The following is a 25,802-nucleotide window of genomic DNA, read 5'->3' on the forward strand; positions in this document are numbered from 1 at the left end:
TCAGGGAATAACTGAATTAATGAATTTGATGTTAGCAAATTTGAAATTGAAAGAAACACCAAATTAATGTTCACTAGGTTAATGGACTTTTTTTAGCATTCTCAAATTTGTCAAAAGTGTAATCAAAGGGGGAAAATTGCAAATCAGAAACTAAACGCTTTATGGTAAAAATTAAATAAAGTCGATTGCACTACTGATAGAAAAGCCTGTGGTGGAGAGCGGAGAGTTTATTTAGGCATCCCCGAGGTCCAGACTGCACAGATTTTCCTGCAGAGAATTTCCGGATCGTGTATGGCGGAGGGGGTATTCAGGCCGAATTCGAAAATACGGAAAGCCGGGCCTGCGCAGTTCTTCCTCTGAGGATTTCCGGAGCGTGTATGGGACCTAACAACGTCCCGAGGCAACCAAATAAACATACATATTCCTCAAACGATGTTTTATTTTTTTTGTTTAATAAATATAAAATATCCGCGAAGTTTGTGAAAATGTATAACTGGTTGCGTTTCAATTTTTGTAAGGCCCATTATTACTCGTGAATAACCCTGTATGTATTAAGAGTTTTATGTATATTTTTGATCATAGAATCAGCCCTGAAAGTTTGTCGGTGGAATTCTGACACACGCTGTATATCTATTACTACAATACAAGGTGTTATTGAAATCCACGTAATAAATTTACCAATAGAACTCTTTAATGGTAGTTTATTTAACGAATTCGTGTATAAATTGGGCTCTTTAGGCATGAGTGGGGCAGTTTAAAATCCGAGTGAAACGAGCGTTTTAAAGGCCTACGAGCGATTTGGAGGCTTTAAGGGCCTCGTCGAACAAAAAAACTTTGTATTCAACTTGTTCGTGTGTAAATTGGGCTTTTTTGGCACGAGTGGGCCAGTTTAACACGAACTCGTTAAATAAGCTACTATTTTTTTAATTGAATATTTTGTTTTACATTTTTCTGACCCCTAATGTGACACTTCGCTCATGGGATAATCATCAATTGAAAGGAAAGAGTGAATGAAAATGTTTTTGTGTGATAAAGACTTTACAGTTTTTTTGAAGAAAGAACGACCGCTGTTCTAATACTAATAATTTTTACTGTTTTTCGTTCGAGTAATTTAATCGAGTATTTTTTTTCGTGCTTCGTTATCAGTGGATGTGTAAACACATGAGCGGGTATGAATTTTAGGGTTCAAATTATATTTAATTTGAACTCTGTTGTGAATAATTTGCGGAAGAAACGAAGAATGTTTATTTTAACGAGTCCTATTGGTGGTTAAATTTATTACGTGGATTTCCATAACACCCGGTATAATAAAAACCTGGTACATATTAATATCCTCAGTCTTGGTTAAGTAAAGGTGGTATGTATGTGATCTGCCCTTAAGCATTTTAATAGTTATTTATTTAACGAGTTCGTGTGTAAATTTTTTTGGTATGAGTGGGCCAAATTAAAACGCGAGTGAAACGCGTTTTAAAGGGCCACGAGTGCCAAAAGAGGCCAATTTACACAAGAACGAGTTGAATACAACGTTTTTTTGTTCGACGAGCCCCTTAAAGGCTCCAAACGTTTCGTTTTGACAAGTTGTGACATTTATCAAAATCTGTTCACATAGGAGAAAATTCTCAAATTCTGACAGTGTCGAACAAAAAATTGTATAATAGTTATTTATGCAACGAGTTTCTGTGTAAATTGGGCTTTTCTAATTGCCCGAGGGACAAGATTAAAACACGAGCGTAGCGAGGGTTTTAAGGCCTCGAGGGCAATTAGAAAAGCCCAATTTACCCAGAAACGAATTGCATACAAAATTTTATTGTTTGAAACGACGTCCCTGAAGCTTCCAAATCTTTTAAAAATAGTTTCGCATTTCCTTTTGACAGTTTTGACAAATTTTTCAAGACCTGTCAGAAATGTAACGTTGAATGTGTTGTCTAGAGCAACGGTTCGTTATCTGCTCATTTTGCTTTAGGGCAGTTTACAAAAGGAGAAAAATTAAAATTTATGACAGCTGAAAACAATAAAATTATTTAATCATGATTTTAATGCAGTGTGCACAATTGAAAAATTCATGCCACCTACGTACCTACTTCGCAGCTATTACTTGAAAAACTATGGTTAATGAAGCGTATCCTTTATTTTGCTGTCTTAAAATTCGAATACGATGGTTGCCATTCTGTCGTTGAGAATGTGGAACGTTGAACATAATGGGTATGCAGTTAGTAGGAACATTTTAGGTCTCTTTTGAAATTAATTTCTCTTGATTATGTTGTAATTGTAACTGCAATAATTTTAAAATTTGTTCAAGTTTACTCTATTATTTATCTTGGTGAGTGGTCTTTGGGAAATTTTTAGCCGTCAAGTTGAATTTAGGAATTTTTGAAATTTTCCATGGAAAAGTGTGTTGGTAGTTGGTAGACCGACCATAACTAATTTCCGGTCAAATTAGGTCCGGTTTATGGCTTAAGAATATATTAAATTATCGACAATTTGACATGCACGAGAGGATATTTTAGCAGACTATTTCCTGAGAAAAATTTAAATGATAAGTCCAACTAAACGTAATTCTGTGTTTAAAAATTGGTTTTTCTTTAAATTTTTATGCGGTCGTTGACGGTCATGACATTTGCACAGAATTGGTACATTTAATTTCAAAATTTTCGAGTACACCTCAAAAATCAAGAAGTCGATTTATTACAGTTTTTTCCACGTGTAAAGATGCCTTTTTGAAATCTGAGCGTCATATTTTTTATATACAGGGCGTTAGGTAAACGTCCGGCCAAACTTTAACCGCGAGCTATTGGCTTCATGTAGAACTCGGAAAAAATATTTAAAAAGTAATGTCAAAAAATAAATTGACATTTAATTTTTGAGGAAAAATTTTTTTTAACTGCTTTTAGTCTTCTACGTTATCCCATAACCTCGTAGGTAAAATTTCGGCATATTTTAAAAATACACCCTGTACCTATATCATATTTTATAAAACATACACCAATGCGGTTTCCTTGTTTTAAAGCATATTTCCTAGAGGTTACCTCGCATTGTCGTACGTTTTATAAAATATGATATACAAGGTGTATGTATTTTTAAAATATACCGAAATTTTACCTACGAGGTTGTGGGACAACGTAGAAAACTAAAAGCAGTTAAAAAAAAATTTTCCTCAAAAATTAAATGTCAATTTATTTTTTGACAGAATTTTTTAAATATTTTTTCCGAGTTCTACATGAAGCCAGTAGCTCGCGGTTAAAGTTTGGCCGGACGTTTACCTAACACCCTGTATAGGTTAGGTGAATTTGACAACATTAAATGTCGCTGATATTTTAGAACACCATAACAGTGCCTGTTTTATCCTCTGCACGATGCTCTTCGCTATGTTATAATACTGGGCTACTTCCGGATCGACCACCCTTCTTCTAATTTGGAAAGAATGAGCATTTTCGCGTTTTCGGTTAGATTAGGCATTTTGTTTGTCAAAATTGACATTGACGATTGACAAAAAATGTAAATGCATTTCACACTGTAGAAAATTAAGTGTACTCTATAATTTTGAAATTAACTGTATCTAAGGTGATTTATTAACAACAGTTTTGCTCTAGTGCAAATGATTGATAATTGCGCAGATTATCGCTGTAATTCCATCGCTATTGCCTAAAAATAAAATATTACAGCTTTTTGATTGCCTTAAATTTTTCGAAGGAAATAGTCATATACATATAATACCAGGAGTAGTCCAAATTACATATGTCGATTATTTTTCAAACTGGTTACGAATGTCACTTGTACTTGGGAATGAATCCACAAGTGCGTTAGCACGAGTGAGATTCGCAAACACAATTAAATGAGTGAAACAAGTTTGAAAAATAGTCTACATAATTTGGACTACGAGTTGTATTCGGGGGACAACAACACAAAAACACACGTGAGTCCGTTTGGAAGCAATTCCATAAGTTCATATGTTAAAAATATTCGCTGGGATCACTAGTGGTATATCCGATATGATTTCCACGAGTGGAATTATTCGAACGAATTCTTTGAAACCTTGGCAACATGGGAACAAATGTGTAAAACTGTGTTTTTATTGGTCTATTTTTTACAAATGACAGGAATAGTCAGAATAATTCCGACGCTTCGTTCAAAAGAAATTAGAAGACGCATGTTAAATATCACGTTTGCTATGTCGTATTTAATACGTAACAAATAAATAAACACCCACTAATTACTATTGATATTTGTTTTTAAATGTAAACTAATTTGTTGGGTTTACCATTTTCGGAAGGTGGAATAAATTTATTCATGGTACGTGTAAAAGTTATTATCTAATCAGTTTAACTGACAGTAAGTACGTTCTCAATTTCCGTAACTCTTCCTTCCTGTCATACCTCAAAAGGAATTACACTACACCTTATCGAAACATTACTTAGGAGTCCGTTCATTGAATAAAATTAAATACATATATACAGGGTCACTATAAATGATTGTCCCATCGTAGGTGGCTGTGCGCTATGCTTTAGGTGCGCCGCTACGCCCACTAGTTGTGACAAACATTTATGATGACCCGTATATGCTTTCGCTCTCATACTTTGCCTTTTCGACAGCTGAAGTTTTATTTTAGAAATGAAAGCTTTTTTATACTTATTGTAAAACTCATGTAAAAATTGTAGTTATTCCATCTTCATTATTTTTACAGAACTGAACGAGAAAAAGTAAGAGTGACGTTCTTTCAACAGTCAAAACCTCAAGAAGTTGATTTGCCGGATGAACCTGTTGTTTTTACTGACGCAGACTTCATAATGGCCACTACGGTAGCTATGAATGATTCTAATCATGTCGTTTACAACAGAACAGAGAGGTAAGTTTTTCTCTAATAATGTTATTAAATCATAATAATATATATTACAGTAAAAGCTTTAGGAGAAAAGTGAAAAAAGTGTTTTCATGTTTCGTTAGGATTTATTAGATTTTTACGCTGATGTAATAAACGTGTTCGGAGTATTATTGGTATTCAAAATGTTTGTTATATGTAGCATAAAAGTATTTAATTTGTCAAAACATTTGTTGATGATTTGTCTGTTAGTTCGGTTTTTATTGGATAATTTTTGTTTTATTTACGTTTACCAAATATTTAGTGTCGTTAGGCGTGTCATTGGCATTTTCAAGAAGTAATTTTTCTGATCACCTCGCAGCACTGTTGATACTGTCAAAAATCACATACACGTGACAAATAAATATAACCAGTTCAAATTGACAATAGTATATTATGTCATTAAGAGTAGAAGTGTCTCTTTTTGTGGTAAGCCCAGAGATTGAAGATCGAAACGCAGTTGAGGTCGGCAACTGGGCGAAGCACGAAAAGAGCTTCTACTCTGAATGATATACATATACTATTTTTTTATTATATCTGAATCATAATTCCTGTTTTTGACACTAAAATGCGTGCAAAAAAGGACCTTTAAAACACTAAAGGTTTAAGGGTTGCTTAGGTAACAACAAATTCACCTACATTTTGAACAATGATAAATAGACATTTATAGAAAATTTATAATAGCAACGAAACAACAACAATTGACCATTTCTATATCAACGATTAATGACACAGATTACTTCGGAAAAGGTATTTCAATTTTCTTTTCTTGTTATAATTTTCAGATTGTAGTGCAGGTATAATAAAAAATAGTGTATGATACGCGTTTATAAGGACCTTTAAAGCACTTGCGACGTTAAAAGCACTCCGCTACGCGTCGTGCTCTTAAACTCGTCGCTCCTACTTTAAAGGCTTCTTTATAAACTTGTATCATAATTATATGTACTATTATCTTCAAGCGAATAAAAAAAAAAAAAAATCGAACATGAACTTATTTATTTTTCTTTTCCTGCAGTTACAATCTTCAAATTTTAAGATAAACTACGTCCACTGATAGAATGCATTTTTTAAAAATATCCTTAGATAACAAAATCCCCAAACCATAACATTAAAATATTAACAAAGCATCATAGATTGTGTTGGTAATATCTTGAAACATTCGCGCCACTCATTCTCATTGGTTGTAATGAAACCCACGCGAAAAATAAATTATATGACATTTCAAACTTGAAATTGTCAGTGCTGTCAAGTGGTTTAAGCATTTAGATTTCCGATTTTTCATCTTTAGAGCTTTGTTTACATTTCTCTGGTTTTAAAAGTTATTAGTTTTGATCGTGTTGCTGTTTTGATCTGTTCCGTTGCGATTTTTTGTTGATTTTTTTGAATTTGTGAAGTGAGTGCGTGTCTCAAAAATCTAGCATAATGAACACCCATGAACACTTTAACTGACATTAGGACATTACAAACATCGAAAATAATACAGAGGTAATTTTTGTTCATGCATTAAATATTAAATAATCTCTTGTTTGTGTTTAGCCATTTCCGAAAAAAGTTGGATATTTTAATTTCAGTAGCCAGCTTTTTTCGGAAATTCGAGAAATGTATTGTGGGTGGCATTTTCAATTCCGTCGGGGACATTATCACTCGTGAAATACCCTGTATTAATAAAACCTAATATATTACTCCTACCATACTCAAGTTTTCTTTCGTCTTTCCTACGTGCAAACATGCAGAATAATAATAAAACATCACGTGTAAACCTGCTGTTTCCATTTTTTTAAATTTCGCACCGGATCTATTTGTTGTAGCGTAGAGTGAACATTTTTAGTAACATTTATGTCAAGCAATCTATGAGTGGACAGAGTATACTAGTGAAATTACTACCTTGTTACTGGTTATTGGTACTTGAAGTTTCGATAATACAGGGTGTTTGGTGTTTAAGGTAACACACTTTTCTGAGATGCACAGCTAGGTTAAATGAACAACTTTTCTTAGTGACATTTTTTTCAATTTGCACTTTTTATTTTGCTGAACAAAATTCTGTTTTCACTGTTCGAGAGCCACTGTTCGTATCTATAAACACGTAATTATTAATATCAAGCTAATAAAGATTTCTAAAGGAAAATGCGTTAGGTGCCGCCTTCATAATTTTGAAATCCACTGAATCTCAAACAATAATTCTTCAAATTGAAAAAATGATTACTAGAAAATTATAACACACAAAATTTTTTTTACTAGAATAAAAGTTTTATGTATTTTGGCCAGTTCTTTACACAGGAGAAGTTTGTTACCTTATACCCCAAACACCCTGTATGTATTAGTAAAATCTACATGCTATTCATTCTATCCGATATACTTACACTTGATTTCAAAAAAATAGCGTACACCTAATATTTCCCCATGTAATGTTAGCTTTGTTTTCATGGTTACATTAAAGTGACAAAAGCCCGAATCATCACTAAACTAGAAGGAAGGTAGCGTGTTGCCTAGAAACAGTTTATAGCGGGCCATTTACATTAGGAAAATATTACAAAAATTGCTCTCAGCACTTGTACGCTATTTGTTTGAAATCAAGTGTACTTTCTGCAAATTTCCACGTAAAACTTTCAAAAATCAGTCATCGCTTCGTCAATTTCACTGTCGCTATCGACTTCGTCAACCTTCATTTTCTTACTTTTTCGCCAAATACAAAGACAAAGAAGAAGCAAGCAAAGTTAAGTTTGTGGTTGTTACTCTTATTACACTTTATGGTACGAATACCATTCAAGAGGGTTTCAGGGGTACATGCCTGTGTAACGGCGTCAGACAAACTGCAACCCCTCATAAATCTTCGTCTGCCATAAATTTTCATAAAGTAGAATGGCTCAAATTAATTTAACCAAATATCTTTACATCAAAACATTAATTAAATTCTAATCACGGATTTTATTTCTCGTATCATTTTTTCATAACGTACATATACTAAATTTGAACTGCATCGAACAAAGTTTAATTTTTAAAGTGATAGTTTTTTGCCTGCTGTACCTAGGTAATTAATTTTAACAAAAAAGTAATACCTAATTTTTGTGGCGGTGAACAGTATTGATACATCTATAATGTCTTCATATAAATATAATTTAGTTTTAAAGTATTTTCCTACTTGCCACAAGTGATGGGACACCTGTACTTACATACGTGAACTAAATTACCTTGCTAAAATATCCCGATCCTGTTTTAGTCCTTTATGGAAGAATTAAAGCATCCAATATAATAAATTACGTCCAAATGTTGTCTTTCACTTTGTAAGTATTTGTAAGTTTAGAAAGATAAACGTCAAATATGTCACATGCGTTTCTACGAAGAGGGGTGAACAAAATTAAAATAATGCGATATTGCGCATTTGTTTCATACGCGCCTACGTTTTTGCATTTGCGGCCACGTTTGACACAGTTTTTTTTTTCTTTTTTCTTGCAAACCAATTTTTTGATATAAGTCTTAACTTAACTGATTCAACATTTTAAAAAGGGATGTAAAAATTAAGTTTTTAAGACTTGGGTTATTGTATTAATGGGATTTTACTCTTCACCATCTAAAATCTCTGCATTTTAAATTTCACAAAAATCTGTTGGAAAATAACCCAGATATTAGGCTCGAAAGTCTTAGCTGAGACACCCTGTATACCGATTCCTCAGTGGCCAGTCTGCCAGACTCACAGGATTCGTCAGCAGGATAACAGTATAACTCAGTATAATTTAAAAAAAAATGAGTTGTTTGGTCAATTTTCAGATTATCAATAATTCAAAATGCAACAAGTGTGTTCCAGTAATTCACAGATTTCAGTTTATCTATCAATGAACCGTTATCATCGTTCTTTTCGATAATTTTTACCGTGTCTTAAGATACAGTTGCGGGCAATACATTTTTGTTATTAATGTCATTTTTTGACACAATACACTGCATTAATTGTTATCATGTTCATATCCATACATAATATTGTGCGTTCATTTAAATTTTAAATTTATCCTCAAAGTTGGCGTTGGAGAGTCGATTAAGAACGCACCACTCGTGTAAAAGCGTAGATTTAAACAGCTGATCTGTGATCCTTTCCTTTATCCTCACAATCGAGTCTTCAACGCCTACTTTGAGGATAAATTTAAATGAACGCACGATATCATATAAAATACTTATATTGAAACAAAATTACTTAATGAATGAAGTGATTCTCATTTTATTAAAATGCTATATTGGGATCATTAACATTTTGAACAGTTTAAAAAAATCCTTGACAATTCAATGTATTATTGATATTTTGTTGATACTGGGCATGTTCAAGCAAGGAAAACTTTTAATTTGTGACAATACCACGAAAATTTAAAATAAAATTGACTAAAATTCATTTCTATTGGGGATACACTGCTGTGCAGAAAAATCGCGTACACTTAAAAAATCAAGCAATCAAGTTTTCGAGTATTTTGTGCTTTGTAATAGTAATTATACGAGTTTTATAAGACACCATTTTGTCGCACGCGTTTTTTAGAGCACGAGGAGCGCAGCGACGAGTGCTATAAAGCAAACAAGTGCGACAAAATGGCTTGTAAAACGAGTATAATACAATATTTTTTCTATTTTGCCCCTTAAATTTAAAAAAAGTTCAAAATATAACGCTAGGAAAATTATATTTGGCAAATATAAGGGTTGGTAACGCTGGTAAATAGACGAACAATTGTACTATCCGTTTATTAAACTCCCGCACTGTCACTGTCAAATTTTTGACTTTTTTTGGAGTGTACTAATGGTGACATACAGTTTCAGTTGCCTGTACACAAAATCTAGTGATAAAAACGTCAACAAGAAAAGTTTGGTTATGTTAATGGAGTTAATTAATTCTTTTCTTTCCAAACAATAATTAACAATACCGTGCTTTTCTCTGGCCGTTAACAATATTCTTTAATGTTTCATATCTTTTTCTTGTTCAGTCATTTCGTGTAAATAATACTTTGAATGAAACAAAGCGAATTTATTAAACTTAACTTCAAATTTGAAGTTTCAAATTTTTGAGCCAACGTTAAAGTAAAAATTACTAGTCTCAGAACGGCAGTGCGGCAACTTGCAAACACTTTGACAGTGCGGGAGTTTAGTAAATGGATAGTAAGTTTTGAATTTAAAGTGTCGTGAAGTGCAGTGCTCACGTAGCAACAACTCACTATGAGTCACTGCCAACATTAAAAATTTAAGTATGTAAATGTTCCTGAAAAGCGTATCGAAAAGAGCTCCTTTTCGAAACCCGTTTGAGTGTTATACTGACTATATTATAGGTGCAAAATAGAAAAATGTGTATTTTAACATTATATTTGTAAATAGGTTATAAACTGTCAGTGAGATTGTCACTATTTGATTTGTTATTAGGAAAATGAAACAGTTGTTTGACACAGACAAATAAAAAGTCAGCACCGATCTAGACCAACTTAACACTACGAAAAATAGGTGTATGCGATTTTTCTGCACAGCAGTATACGTACAGATAACACTTTTGTGTCAAGATGAAGTCAGGTGCGAGCAATAAATTTTGGTCGTCAACGACATTCTTTGACGCAATGGAAAATGCTCCATTGTAAAACGGTCGTACAAGTGTCGGCGTGACTACAACCCTAGAACAAGTTGCAAATTGCACCGTACTCTACACAGTTTCCAGATGTTCGATTATTTTTTGCGAGAGTTAACAATGCCAACGGTCCATTTTTCTAGAAGAAAATCCTTTTTAATGTTATCACATATCATTATTTAGGAGTTGTTGGATTGTTGTAAAAGTTATATTTCATGTTCAAATGCCAAAAATCACAAAAATCTTACTAAAAACACGACGAATCTTTGAAAATAACTTAAAACATCAAAAGAAGTTATTACAGTTTTTTTACAAAATATGAGAGACATTTATAATAGTGCCAGATCCTTTCTCTTGTCTTAATAGAAAATTCATTACATTTCTTAATGTAAACGTTATCTCCCCTATTTTAAGCTTGTTTACATGGGATGAGTGCACCCGAGCAACTAGTGTGTGCGCATTTAATGGATTTTAATTATAGATGCTTCTTCCATTATAAACGGTTCATAGCTTGTTGATATAAAGTCTCGGATTAATTTTAAAAATAATTATTATTCACGATTTTGTTTTTGTCTATAAATTGTTATCGCCATTGAAAATGTTAAACTAAAACTGTTTGATATTTTAATTCTTACTTTATCTAACAAATAAACCCAGTAGATTACTTCAACTATAACAGTAATTGGAAGGTGTAACTCGCTTCAAATGCTGAAGCGATTATCTAATATTTTTCCAATTTAGAGTTATCTGGTGTAAAAATGGGGGTCGATGACATTTCTGCAACAGTTAAGGATAATGTCAGTAGGTCGGGTATTTTGTTAATGGCGATTTACTCATTGAAAGGCAGAATTAGGTGATATTTGGGATAGCACCAGTTTCAATGTATCTTTACAAAATCAGCGGAATCAATTAGTAGAATACTTCGCAGGGTTTGTAGGACCGATGTATGAAAATTTACACAATTAGTACATTTGTCATCTTTCACTTGGCACCAACGTGAGACGCACAAATGAGCGATGCAAAAAAAATGAAAATCTTAAGAGCATACCTGGTGACTGCACAGATACCGGCGCGACGCGATTTTAAAAGGAGTGGTCAAACTCATCAACAGAAGATAAAAATTTAAGTAAAGTTTTTTCTTAAAATCCAAAGCAAATCTTTTGCCCCTTTCTTGTTGAACTATTTCCAGATATTTCCATTAGGAAATACATAATCGAGCAAGTGTTGTTCCTAAAAAAATTGCGCATTATCTAAAACTAGAGATGGCGTACGAATGTTCATGTCAATAAAATCATGCACGATTAGTTTAGGGCGCAATGCTAAATCTTTGTTCGCCGTGAAAGAATTTTTTGGACCGAGCTTGATCTTGTCACGTATGAGGTGACAAAGCGGTGAGCGTTTCGAAAGTAAGTGTCCTATATCACGAACCTGGAAGCTTTAATTTCAAGAGAGCCATAAATTAGTGGAATGAATTGATTACATCTCCACACTTAATAAGCGCAACACTACTCATCGTAGGGGAAATTTAAGTTGTTAGGCTCTTCATTAACTTACTTCATGTAGAACAACTTGATGAGACTATCTGATTTATAGAAGAAATCCTGTTTTTGGTGTTACAACAACATGAGAACTGTAAGGTATTTTGTGTAGTTTATTGAGACACTAATTAAAAATTAGAGAAATAACTCCGTTACGTGGGTGGTACTTTGTTGAGTCATGATCTTTGATCTTAAAAAATTATAACTGACAGGAAATTACGTGACCATTTCAATTAAGGTACCATTTGATGACATGTTAAGACAACCAATCAAATTAAATACAGGGTGATTCTGAAATAAGTTTGAAAAAAACCCGGTAATTGGTGATGATGAGAAGAAGTTATAGACAAAATTACTTATAAAAATTTTTTCGTTTTCGAGATACCTACAAATGTTTGAAAATTTGGTCAAAATGGCTAGTACGCTGCTGAGTTAAAGGTGATTAATCACTTATCTCGTAGTTTAGCAACAATAATAATCAAAGGTAAAAGGTGCCCGTCAGTCACAAAGGTGACATTATTTCTTTCGGTCATTTCCATAGAAACATTTACAAGGCAGTGTGCCTGGGCACCTACGACTTTATTGTGGCGCTGATGTAACAATGGTTGCTAATGAAGTGAACAAATTCGGACAAATTTTCCCTATTTATAGGCGTCGAAAATACAACGATGGTAATTTCCATCCTTTTGATTTCACCCCCAAAAGTCATTTACGCAAAATTATTTTGTGTCAAGGATACACCACTTTTTTTCCAAACTTATTTCAGAATCACCCTGTATAGTTCATCCAAAAATGGACCATTGGAGACGAAGTGGGCAGAGCTAAGGTTCTCGATGATAAATAAGGTAGCGACAACTCATTGTTCATTTTTTGAGACTCCAAATTAAAAGAGAAGACATTATCGACAAATGCCATGAGTGTGACAAAAACAGAAATATACACAATTTTAAGGGATGTTTGTATCGTGTCAAACAGATTAACTTACATAGACTCCAAATTAAGTGAGATGGAAATATTGGCGCAACCGTTGTCATTACCTTTTATAATCGAGAACCTTAGGTAAAGTCCATTCAAAAATCAAAAAACCACCACCTGTTGCTTTAGGTTGGTAAAATTTAAAAAACCCTAGGTAGATATTTTTTCATACTATGTTGGTAACTATAAATTATGTTTAACATTTATTTGATTCAAAATAAAATTCAAATGCTTAGAATTTCGTTCATATTGTTTTATTAGCAGCAAGTTTCATTTATTTATTGATTCTTATTATTTTTACTTAAACATGCCCAGAAAAACAAGACACTTAATAAACATTTAACGTCAAAATTACAAATCACCAAATTTTACACTAGACAGCGTTTTTTGATTTGTGAATGGACTTTAGAGCCCAGCCGCACGACGCGACGGTGGTCAGAAGTTTATTTCCCTGCCATAACTGATCCCCGCAAGTTAATGTACACACTGTATACCACTTTCCCGGTTATGTATCCCAGGAAACGAACACGAAAATTCTTTTTACAACAGATTGGGGTATTGTTTATTTCATAACGGGGGGTTATTTGAATATTGATTGTAATTTTATCTTTCTTTAGTATTGTAATTTTTTCAAAGAATTAAAATAAAAATTGCTTAAACTGTTAATTACATACTTCGATATTGTTATTAAAAAAAAAAAAAAAATTGTTACACAGTTTAGGACTGGTTTACAAATCTATGAGGGGCATGATGACCAACTCAATAGACCGGGACCAATGGCTTAACGTGACTTCCGAATCACTTCGATATTGTTATTAAATATTAATTCTTTAATACACTGACCGGCACAAAAAACAACTCACTTTGAATTTTATTAACATAAATAGTACATAATTAATTGTCTTAGAATTTTTTTTTTGATATCATGTTGCATTGATAAGTGTTATTTAAGTTATTTTTTGCCAAAGAATATCCGACAAACAAAACATTAAACACAGCAAATAAAATTTTAATGAAAAAAAAAGTAATTTTTTAGAAAAAATAATTTAAATTTCCGTGAAAGGAATAATCATAATTGCCAAAATAATTTTATTATGATAGAAAATTTCTATTAAACGATTTAATTTAATTTCAAAAGAACAGACCAGATTTAAGAGATCCGGCAACAATGTAGTACCTATCCAGAAAATATAACCCTCAACTGAAAACAACCTAACCTAACACAAAAAGTGTCAATTTCCTTTAGGGAATTTAGTTATCACCGAGGTACTGCCAACAAAATCACTAGATGGTCATAGCCAACTCGGTCCCAAAAAGATCGTGAATGCCTAATAACTTCCATTGTTTTTATGTCTTGGTAGAAGCGCTCCCCTTGTTCCTCACTTAAATTTAATTTTCTGTATTCTTTTACAGTAGGTATATTCACCACAAATATAGCAAAATCTACTAGGATCATTTAAACAACGCCTTGACTTGCTGGCCATTGTAAAAGAAGTGAAAAAGTTAGCTGAAACTGTCGTTTTTTCATTTACATTAACGAAATCAGAAATTGACGATAAAATAAAAACTCGAGCTGCTGATAGCATTTTTTTGTATCATAAGACATACTTTACTACATATACATAATATCCACGGCACCAAAAAAAAATATTTTGTAGGCCAGTGTAATCAAAACGATAATCATTACAGGAAAGTATGGCTTACAATTTTTTTTTTTTGAAGTGACAGAAATTGATGGCTAAAATTTTTTGGTCACCATAGTATAATGTTGACACTCGTGTCTTTGGTGCCAAATGGTTGGCGGGGGGCAATTTCAACATTAGCCTTAAATTTTATTGTTAACCCTAGATGTTTTCTCAAAAAAATTATTATGTAAGGTAACAATTTTTTTCATTTATCGTTTAGCTAGTAGGAAGGTCTATGAGAAAGAGAAGAAAAAAGTGGGGGTTGTCATTTAAAAAAAAATGGTGATGACGTCATTGCGCAAAACTAATGACGTTATTTAAACAAATTGCACGTCACATGATGGCGTTTTTCGAAATAAAATCGCTCTATCCGAGCGATGTTCTTAAAAATATCAGATAACGCTATTATGAATTTTGTTCCTTACTTTATCACCACACTGTATACACGCGATTTTGACAGGAATGTGTTTATTTTTATCTCAACTCGCATTTTACTCTTGATTCCCAGATAAATAAATATATTCAGCGAATAAATAGGACGAAATTAGTTAATAACATTACACGTAACAGCATTGTACTCAGGTGTTTCAAATTGTGCTTATCTAGTTGAATACGTATGTTCAGTGACAAATAGAGATCTATAAATACTGATTGACACATTTTGTACTGTATTTTACTTAATAAAATCAGGGTACGTCTTCTTGATAGTTCCACAAGCTTTGAAGCAACTACATATCTATTAATATCACGTTTATCTTATCCTAGTTATCAAAAAATTGCAAAAGGGTTAACATTAATTAGTTATACTATTGGAGGCAAAAACAAGTTTGTAATTGAATTCTTAGTTTCTTTGCAGAATAATAAATCTCATTGTTTTAATAGTTACTCGTTTAAGTTTTTGTGGCAATTATGTATTAAAAAAAAATGTGTGCATGCAAAAAACTATGAATTTAACAGTTTTTTTTTAAATAAATGACGTCACAAATTTGCAAATGTGATAATTCAACGACTTAAAAGAAATGATATAAACCTTCAACAATAAAATACTTCATAAATTTTTTTGTTAATATTGCAAATATTTTTAAGCTACTTCACCATATGGTAGTTTTCCTTATTATCAGAAAGTTTTAAGTCAGATGAGATATTCAACTTACTTATGTTGAATTTTTATTGGTTATGGCCTTCGCTGTGTTAAAAGATATTATTGTATTTTTTGTGACACATTTTATCCATAATATATGTGCTGCACAGGAGGATATCGAGTTATTTGATGATATCCGCCACTTTTATTTCACAATGGAACCAATTCACCGAATTTAAAAAGCACAAAAACGTTTATTGTATGGAGTGGCTATCAGCCGATTGTACGAATAAATAAATCGTATATTGCATTTTGATTGCTTCCTCTGGACATCTATCGCGAGGAAATTAGAAGTTTATGTTTCAAAGAGGACAGTTTTAAATTTTGTAAAAGAACTGTTAGGAAAAATTAACAAACTTCGTCATTTGTTTTAAGTAATTGCAGTGGTGACGTAATTTTGTACGTTAGCGCAGGCTCGGAAATAAACTACGTGCACCAGGAGGTTCCACGATCGATGGCCGGGTGCCCCGGTGACTCCAGTTGTCTGTGGTTATGGAGTGGTAGTGACAAGCAGTGGGTACAGGCGCTTGAAATGTAACTTAAAAAAATTGGCCTAGTGTTAATAACGACAATTTTAAAACAAATAGGCATTCCTTTGTTTTTGACAGATCATTATTATTGAGGAGATTTGTAGGTATAGGGGTCAATAGTGAAGGTGGGGTTGGTTGGTAATGAAGTAGGTTAATGTAACTAACCTATTTCTTTATCATGGCAATTTATATTTTAGTACGGCTCTTAAATTGAAATTGGGATAGAATGCTTTGAATTCCAGTGGTTCTTTCTGTGTTTTTGGCACTTTGCCATTGCTTATACTTCGAAATTCTTGCTTCCAACTATTTCTCACTTTTGTTTTCTTATTTACCAAACTCGTGAAAGTTTTAACGATAAGATGATTCAAGAAGCGGAAGCCCTAGTCAAACAAACCAATTAAGGGTTTCCGATGTAGAAAAGTCTTACGTAAGTTTGCTGAAATGAGGAGCAGTCAATTTTCTGTTCAAAACAAATTCTATTGTCGTGAATACCTAAGTGTTTCTTGACAAATCATCTCATATAGTATGTACATATTTGTATTTTTCTGCAAGATTTAGTTAAAACTGTTTTTCGAAAATTGGAATAGCATGCTCAAAAATGCAATTTCGTTATAAACTGTTTGGCTATACATAACCGGATTGAAAAACATGTTACCAATTGTAGCTGCAGAGGTCATCTCTGTTACATCATGTCTATTTTTATTTTGCTAAATAAATAAATAAAAAACCTTGTTTACAAACGACATCCATCTGTATACACTGAAGCAAAATTTTCACTCGACTATACTTGGCTGAACCACATGGTCAAATTGCTCTTTTTTGTTGTACCGAGTTTTCATGTTTTTTCTCTGTGTGATACTCATGCCGGTCTCAAGTTCAATACTGTTGACGTCCGACATGTAACCATCAGCTTCGCTTCATGTTCTTAACGGTTGTACTAGTGTCATTTAAACGCATATTCCAGGAAGAAGTCCGGTTGAATTTCCAGAAGGCCATTGCAACAAAGAGTGTCAACAGCAAAATTTAAGCAGACCTTGCTTTAGTATTCCTTAGATTTTTGTTACGTCAGTGTTTTCCATACCACCCGTCCTAAATTTAGCCAGCGGTAGTGCTGAACGTGCGCTGATGCGATACGCCCATGGCTCTGTATGCTCTACATCGGTCAAAATTCAGTCTGAGGTGGATTAGTCATCAGGAGGCGCGTTTCGTGTACCATATTTAAAAACACAGTGTCATAATAATTTTTTGTTGTGATTAATAACGTTGAGAGCTCATTAAATTGAAATAATTACATCTTGTGTTGGTTGGTAACTTTGATACAAGAGTGATTCCAGTATATTTTTATTGCAGTCAATTTATTGTTAACATCAATAATACGTTATGTAGTGGTGGTATCATCATTTATAGCACGAGTTTGACATTGACACTTCTCAGTTAGGTTCGGAGGTCGAAACAAAATTAATAGCAACAATAGTGGGACAGCGTCGGAGATTTATTAGAACGATATTGAAATCGGTGATGGTAACGAAAGACTTAAAATTTTGGTGCGAACTTTTTTGCACACTTGGTGATCGCGATGAGCATTTCAAATAAAACTATGAAGTAATGCCTATTTCTGTGGATTTATTTTGAATAAAACACATTTGGTGTACTCGTCAGTAGCAGTGGTGGTTATTTCATGCACAGGATACGTCAATAATAATAACTTGTTTCGATACAGTGTGAAAGGGGCCACAAAGTGACTTAGTAGCATTTTTTCAATAACAGCAAAGTAGCTTTTGATATGCTTAAAAATATTTGCCCAAACACATAATTTAAGTGTAGCATGTGACAATTGTGATAATTACAAGTAAAACGACCGTGACTCAACTTAAATCATTAATAAAGTGACCTAAGTTTTAATCTGTGATATATTGAACCTTACTGGGACCCCCGTTTAAATTTAATCAAAGGCATGGTCGCATTTTTCGAGAATTAAATTGATTATGCCCAATATGACGACGCATGGCGGTGTTTTATATTATGTGGTCAAGGTGCCTAGAGACCAAGAAGAAAGAAGGTATGAAACGTTGACAGTTTGTTAAATACATACATATTTTTTTTAAATTAGGTTTTGATGTTAAGATTGTTAATATATTTGCAAGGTAATTGTTAAAACAACTACACAATTTTCAAGTAACTTTTTGTAATAAAAATTGAAACCTAACATAACGCCATCGAGATTAACAGGTATTAATTGGCATGATCAAAACTAGTTGAAATTAACCGATCCAAAATTACGTAATTTCTAAACTCCATTGTTAACTTAATTAATCCGAACAATTAAAGTTGCATTATTCCAAGAACCGTGTAATGTACAGTCGCGGACAGAAAAAAGTAGGACAACTCTTATTAAGAAATTTAGCTAAAATTGAGTTGAGTAAACCGGGCTTACTATGATAAATACATAAATAAATATTTCAATAATAACCATAGAAAGAGTAAACTGACTTACATTAGCGAAAAAACATTGTCCTACTTTTTTCTGTCCGCGACTGTAGGTATTTATTGACCTAACGTCGTACAAGTGGATAATTTCAGTTTGGCAACGTGCGCATCACAATTCAGATTTTACCCTAAATCCGATTTGCATTAATTTTTTAATCGAAATAACACTAACATGCATCGCGATGAGAAAAGTACCGTCATGTTCAGATAAATGCAGGACAATTTTATTTTTCCAGGGTAATGTGGGCTGAACATTGAACAATATTTCCATGGATTTTTGCTGCCAGAACAATTAGCAGATTTCATTTATTCGTCAAAGTTGACAAGTGATTATACTTTTCAAAGCAATTTTATTGCAAAATGCCTAAGATAAAGATTCCGAAATTGAAACATTTGTAGTAAAGTTTAAATAGACACGCCTAAGTAATCAAACACCAGTAAATTAGCCGACTAGTCAGTTGCATTGAAATTTTATTGTAATCCGAATTTATTAGGCCTTTACAGAATCTAATCAGTTTGTTATTGCAAAAAATGCTAAAATGAAATTAACCGTATTGGCTCCTAAGTTGCTATGATACAGCTCAATATTCATCTGTCATAATTAATACGTATTTAGAAATGTTGTCATTCGCGAGTTAAAGTACATATAGTGAAATTTTTTTAATAAACTTCCGTGAATTCATTTTCAAAGCAAATTTAATGAGAAATCAGGAGAAATCTTTTCGAATTTGAAATAAACTCTCGCTCGTTAGGGCGCAGGCTCAGTTACATAAAAAAATGTTGACACTCAATGTGACCAATCGTATTATCATGAAAATCACAGTTTGGCTCATACCAACAAGACAACGTTTTGACAATTGTTTATTAAAAAAATTCAACTATATGTATTCATAAATGAATTGTGGTAATGAAAATTTGTACGTCCGAAAAAGTATAAAACTGTACTGGCGTGTAATGGCCATGAGTACCATGACACACTCGTTGCATAATGTATAATTTGTAATATGCAGAACAATATTCATAATAAATGCGCGTTTATTATTTTTGCCTCTTTTTATTTTAAATTAAACAATAAAAACGACAGTAAATAATGAATGAACTGCCATTCAATTTGTTATTACTTCCGACGAATTTAAAATGAAAATATAATTGTGTTACCGCCTAATAATTTTTAATAGCTAATCTTATCTAAATTCTCTAAAAATTTGTACACAACTGTATGTCCATGTTTATTTTCAAAAATAAGTGGAAGCTAGATCATTCTGAATATAAAAAAATACTTAAAATTCACAATTTAATTATTTTTTATTATCCGCCAATTTTACGCCAAAATGAGAAAAAATAAAAATAATATTTTTCTGAATTTTTAGTTGTCCATTTATTTTTTCTAAATTGTGTAAGTACGTCTGTGTCTATACAGGTTGCCTCCTCATATAAAAAAGGGAGTATTTGGGTAAATGTGATAATCTGAATTTTAAAGAAAAAAAGTCCTATCTCAAGCGACAATCGAGAAACGACATCCTAAACTTGACCAATCAGTTGACACCATCCAGGTAGGATGAACGCAATTTTGTGTTACCGGGATTTCGAATTTTGAATTTTGTTGGGATATCAATAAATTATTTTTACTCTCTAGCAACGTATCCGATGTTTTAATAATACTCGAGGGCGAGCTTCTGGGATTGGTGATTGGTGTATGGTTACATACACAGCCTGTGCCAGAACTGCCTCCCCATAGAAAACTGGCATGTGCCGACAGCAATAGAGACTCTGAGATGACTAAAATAAATTTTCCTGTAGCTCACATAACCGAGTTATAAAGTTTTCAATTTCACCAGTTGTGGAAGCTCGTCCTCGTGTATTACATACTAAAAAATCGGACAGGTTGCTAGACAGCAAAAGTAGTTATTGACATCGCAATAATCAGCGAAAAGTTTAGTTGGAATTTTGACGTTTTGAATTGCGGTCATCCTACCTTGGTAGTGCTCAACTCTGATTGGTCAAGTTCACATGTCTTTTTTCGATTATCGCTTGAGATAGGCTTTGGAGTTTGGAGGCAGTTCTGGAACAGCCTGTGTATGAAAACTATAGGTTTTACAAAACAAGCATCTATTTGTATTAGATTTATTTACATGGTTATTCAAGGAAGTTTTATTTGTTCTAAAATCTTACAGAAGTTCTCATACTTTGAACTAATTCTCTCCACTTATTGTATGGGTCCACAATGTGCAATGTAGGCAATTTTATTGATTTTTTTAAAGTTATAGTTTTATAAAATGTTGATTGTTATAACAGGCATTTTATAAAAGAAATTGTGTAAATAATGTAATTTTTCCACCCAACTTGTTCATACTTGTAGTTGAACCGAAATCTGAACTTAAATTAATAACAGTGATTGTGAATATTTTAGTTTGGTTTTACATTTTCATTCTGTCAAAAAAGATAAAATATTGTATATTTATTTGTATTTGCCAACGAATAGAGAATGGAGTAAAATAAATAAGTTCTGTATAATTAAATAGACACTATATTTATTGAAAATAATCTTTTTAAAACTGGAACCCAAAAAAAAATTCTGATTCAGATCACGCTAGTATTATGTGATGTTTTGTGTGGATCAATGGGAAAGTTACGGTGACGTCAACATTCCTAATTTAAAAACACCTGTATAAACATTGTTAACGTAAAACATAATAATTAAATATAAACAAGTACAACGTGTTCATGGTGTGAATTTGTTGCAGTACGGAAAGTGGTTGGGAGAATCCGTTTCGTCCTGGAGGTGACTTGAGCAGAGAGGCCGATGAAATAGTAGAACTAATAAAGGGGGGCAAACCTATCACGCCCACGCCTGATAGTACTGCGCCACCCTTACCTTCCCTGGACGAGCCTGACACGCAAAAGAACCAAACAACGGCAAACAATGTATCAGAGCCGATTACACAAAGTCCAAAAAAAGCAACTGAACTGAACGCTACCCCAAAAAGTGCAAACGGCAATGTAAAGAATGATAGCAAACCAACAGCTCCAGGGTCCGTTGACGTTAAACGAGGGACAATTAAACCTGATGGAGAAGTCGAACACGTTACGATAAAAAAGAAACCGAAGTGCAAGTGCTGTGTTATACAATAACTGATGACAACTTATAGTCAATAGACTTGTTACTGTTAAATATTTTATAGAAACAACGTGGTGTAAAAATTACTTACAGTTCGATTTTTGGTGAATAATACGAATATGTTAACTGTGATGTAATTAAGTACAAAATCATCTGACTGACAGATCGACTATAAAATGGTTCAATGTACATTTGACATCTTTTATTTATTTTCTTTATGTTATGAACATTTGAATGTGTTTCATCTTTATGTCAAATGAACATATGATAAGGCCTAAAAATTACATTGTATATAATAATTAGTATTTTTGAAGTTGATTTGATTTTCAAAATGCTTTATTGTATTTTATTCTGAATGAAAAGAATAATGCCTTGGGTATGAATTTTATGTTATTTATCAAATAAATTAAATAAAACAAAGTAACATATCAATATAATAGTAATAATATTTGATTTAAAATGGTCTTCAATCAAAATAACTATTCACTTGTATGAATGATTCTCAGAAATACAAGTTCAAAATACGATTGAAAGTGAACATTATATATTTTATAAATTGTAAATAAAAGAAATAACTGTAACTTTCAATTTAAAGTCGATCTGTGAATCGGATAATTCTCTATGATATATCTTTTAGCAAGAATTAACTGTACAGTATACTGCTAATGAACATTCAGTTCTTAAATTAGATCACCTTTCTGTGCAAATGACTTTTTAAAAAACAAGGTGCAGGGCGATTTATTTTAAGAGGATTTGTATAGAACTTTCAATTTTTTTTTAATTGACAATGAGAAAATAATCGAACTTGTAAATTTTTTTACACCACAGTAAAGCTGATATGCTTAAAATGCTTTAACCAGTCACACAAATACTAGTGCTATTCTTTTGGAAGTGAGGATGCTTATATATGGTGCATGTTTCGATCAGTCTGAATCTCTACTTAATTTGCAAAGCAATATTAGTGCTAAATACAAAATATTTAGTTGTAACAGAACAATGGCTATTTTAATTAGTGTTTTATTTTTTCTTTGTTCTACGAAAGTTTTAAAATAAAATTCTAGTCAAGAATATTTTTTAATGAAATTCGTATCAGTTATTTATTCTATTGATCACGTTTCGAAGTGGTGATATATTTTTAATGTTATATTTTATTAGAAAAGATCATGTCCTGAACAAAGTAAAAATAAAACGTTACTTTATAAAACCCTACACTATTGTACACTAAAAAAATGTGATTTATATACAATTATATACCTATATTATTAAATTTACTATATTTTTACTAATGATACTATTGTTCTCAAAGATGTTGTTTGTGTTCAGGAATATATTTTATTTCACTCTACATAGTTAAATAAATAATAGAATCAGTGCAGAGGTTGTGGGAAATAATATTAGTGCCAAACGGGGCATATTATTTTTAACAAAAATTTTACTAGTGATAATATAAATACACTCACACTTTGAAGGAACACAGGCAACAATGATTAATTTTTTAGTTTTAAATTTGTATAAATACATATACAGTGAGTCTAGAAATGAATAATAGTACAAGTATTTTTTTGATATATTTTTAGCCTTTCAAATACATTTTTAATACTGTATGACAGAAATTTTCGGAATAACGGTGTATTCAGTAGAAATATTTAGTTGTATGTTTTACTATTTAACTTGTAAATGTTCTTCTATAAATAAGTATGACGCTCTAGTTATTGTTGTTAATATTATTTGTTGTGTTTGTGTGTCTGGCATGAAAGTCGGAAATCAAAAATGATTGGTATTATTTTTGGTAAAAGAATATTGATAAAAGAAAATTAAAATCTACCAGAAATATCTGGCACATGACGGTTGGTAAGTTTCATTAATCAATGAAATTTATTTGTAAAATATCACGTGCAGAGATTATTTAATATTTTCAAATATTAATAAATAACGTCCCTTGTTTATATGTGTATGTAAAGATTGCAGCTTATATGCTTAAGATGTATAGATTTTAGATTGTAAATCGATCATGTTTGTTTCAAGCACTCCAAACTCTTTTTTAAATGATATTTTACATAAGAACTTTTTATTGATTTATATATTTTAATCTTTTGTGTATTATATTGTAATATAAATCTAATTTGTATACCAAGCCGCATAGCATTAAATGATTTGTGATGTCACAAGTGAACTGCTTTTTATTTCTAATTATACCAAACAGTATTAAAGAAATGAGTTGTGTATTGGTTTTTCCACTAAATAAATCTTTATGCAATTTGAAGCTATTTACTTTGTATTGGGCAACTAAAACATCATTTAACTGTTAAGTTTCAAAGTTGCTAAGTGATAATACTTAACGCAGATCTGTAACTACAGGTTAAGTTACCTACCATAAATGTTAACGTTGTTAAATTGCCTAATTTTAATTTAATCCGTAGGCTAGTGTATAATATTAATGTCTTATACCCTATGATAATGATTTCTAAAAATGTAGACCGTATCATGAAGCCTGAAATGAAAGGAAAATAAAAAGGGGGCTGAATAAAATTTCAGAAGGTGTTGTAACGTATACAGTGAGGATTTTATTTCGCTGAACATCAACACTATTAACCCTATGATCAATTAAAAAAAAAACATGTCAATGTACACGAACAATTATTACAACATATCCAAGCAACCTCTAATAAAACAATTGCAATTAATGTCATTAAAAAGTCAAAGATTTTACAGTCCTTTGGCATATTGCTTGAAACAAGAGTGTGGTCACTTTGAAGATTTGTTAAAATAGTTTAATTAAAGTTTCTGTTTAAACTTGTTATTTGAATGTAATAATACTTATGGCCAGTTTATAGAAAGAGAATTAAATATTTAATTCGAATTAAATTTTAATCCGCGATTAACCCATGAATCCGCTACTTCTATTGGTTCAATCTGGTCACGTGTTCAGTTAATCTCGCATTTGATTACGGTTAACTTAATTTCGCTTCTGTAAACTGGCCCTTAATCTAAAATTTCAGGCATTTTGATATTACTAGGATGCTAGACCAATCAAACACAACGTTGCCGGTTGATTTTCTGGGTAGAATGCAGTGTTAGTGGTTATTTGGTTTTGGCAAAGATTATATGGACCTTTACCACGGCCTCCTAGATATGACAAGAGACAAGTCTCCTATCCTGCCCTGCCCGACAGCAAAATCTTTGTGATTTCAAAATGACATTTAACGGGAGCAGCTGAGCTTCGTCTTTTGCAATGATGTTAAAAGCACAACAATGTGTAATATTGGTTGCATACTTATGTATACTCAAATCAAGCAATTAAACTCTTATTAACTGTTGTTAACCTCTTTTATTAAACTTTACATTTTGTAGTTTTCGTTGTTCTTGTTTGTAATTGCATAGATGACCAAAAACAATTTTTTTTTTAATAATGCTAGTAGGCAACCAACCATGCACCGTACCGCAGCGTACCCTTGAAAACAAAAATAATGCCTTGAACTACGAATGCGCACAGCCGGATAGGCTGAGAGGCCGATTTCAAGTTGACTTGAGACGGTCGCACTTGTTGTTGTCATGGTAACGGCGCAAGAGAGAAAGATGATGCTAATTAATGTGTAGGATAAAGATAGCTACACATTTGCGCTGCACCACCTATTTGCCACCACCATGACTTGAAATCGGGCCCTAAAAGTCTATCGTTATATCTAGGAGGCCGTGACCTTTACAAATAAGGATGCTCTTTGTCGCACAATAACGTCGCTGCGCAAAGGAATTCTGCGTCCTATGAGACAATAAAGGATGTTGACAGTTTGGTAAATTAACAGCGACGCGTTAAACCAACACAACCAGTGGAAATAAGTGTAGCGGTCAACTGTTCTCTCACAATGTGCAGATCTCCTGCGCATATTTTCCA

General features: G+C 32.4%; 1 protein-coding gene across 1 annotated transcript in view; it reads left to right on the forward strand.

Moving 5' to 3' along the window:
* Positions 1 to 24,083, forward strand: part of LOC138139512 (uncharacterized) — a 73,244-nt gene extending 49,161 nt beyond the window's left edge. Inside the window, exons 4-5 of the mRNA XM_069059849.1 lie at positions 4,682 to 4,843; positions 21,537 to 24,083. Of these exons, the coding sequence (XP_068915950.1) occupies positions 4,682 to 4,843; positions 21,537 to 21,924 (550 nt within the window). The 3' untranslated portion in view covers positions 21,925 to 24,083. The remainder of the gene's footprint in view (positions 1 to 4,681; positions 4,844 to 21,536) is intronic.
* The last annotated feature ends 1,719 nt before the right edge of the window (positions 24,084 to 25,802 follow it).

This window comes from Tenebrio molitor, chromosome 1 (genome assembly GCF_963966145.1).
Source record: "Tenebrio molitor chromosome 1, icTenMoli1.1, whole genome shotgun sequence".
Taxonomy (NCBI): domain Eukaryota; kingdom Metazoa; phylum Arthropoda; class Insecta; order Coleoptera; family Tenebrionidae; genus Tenebrio; species Tenebrio molitor.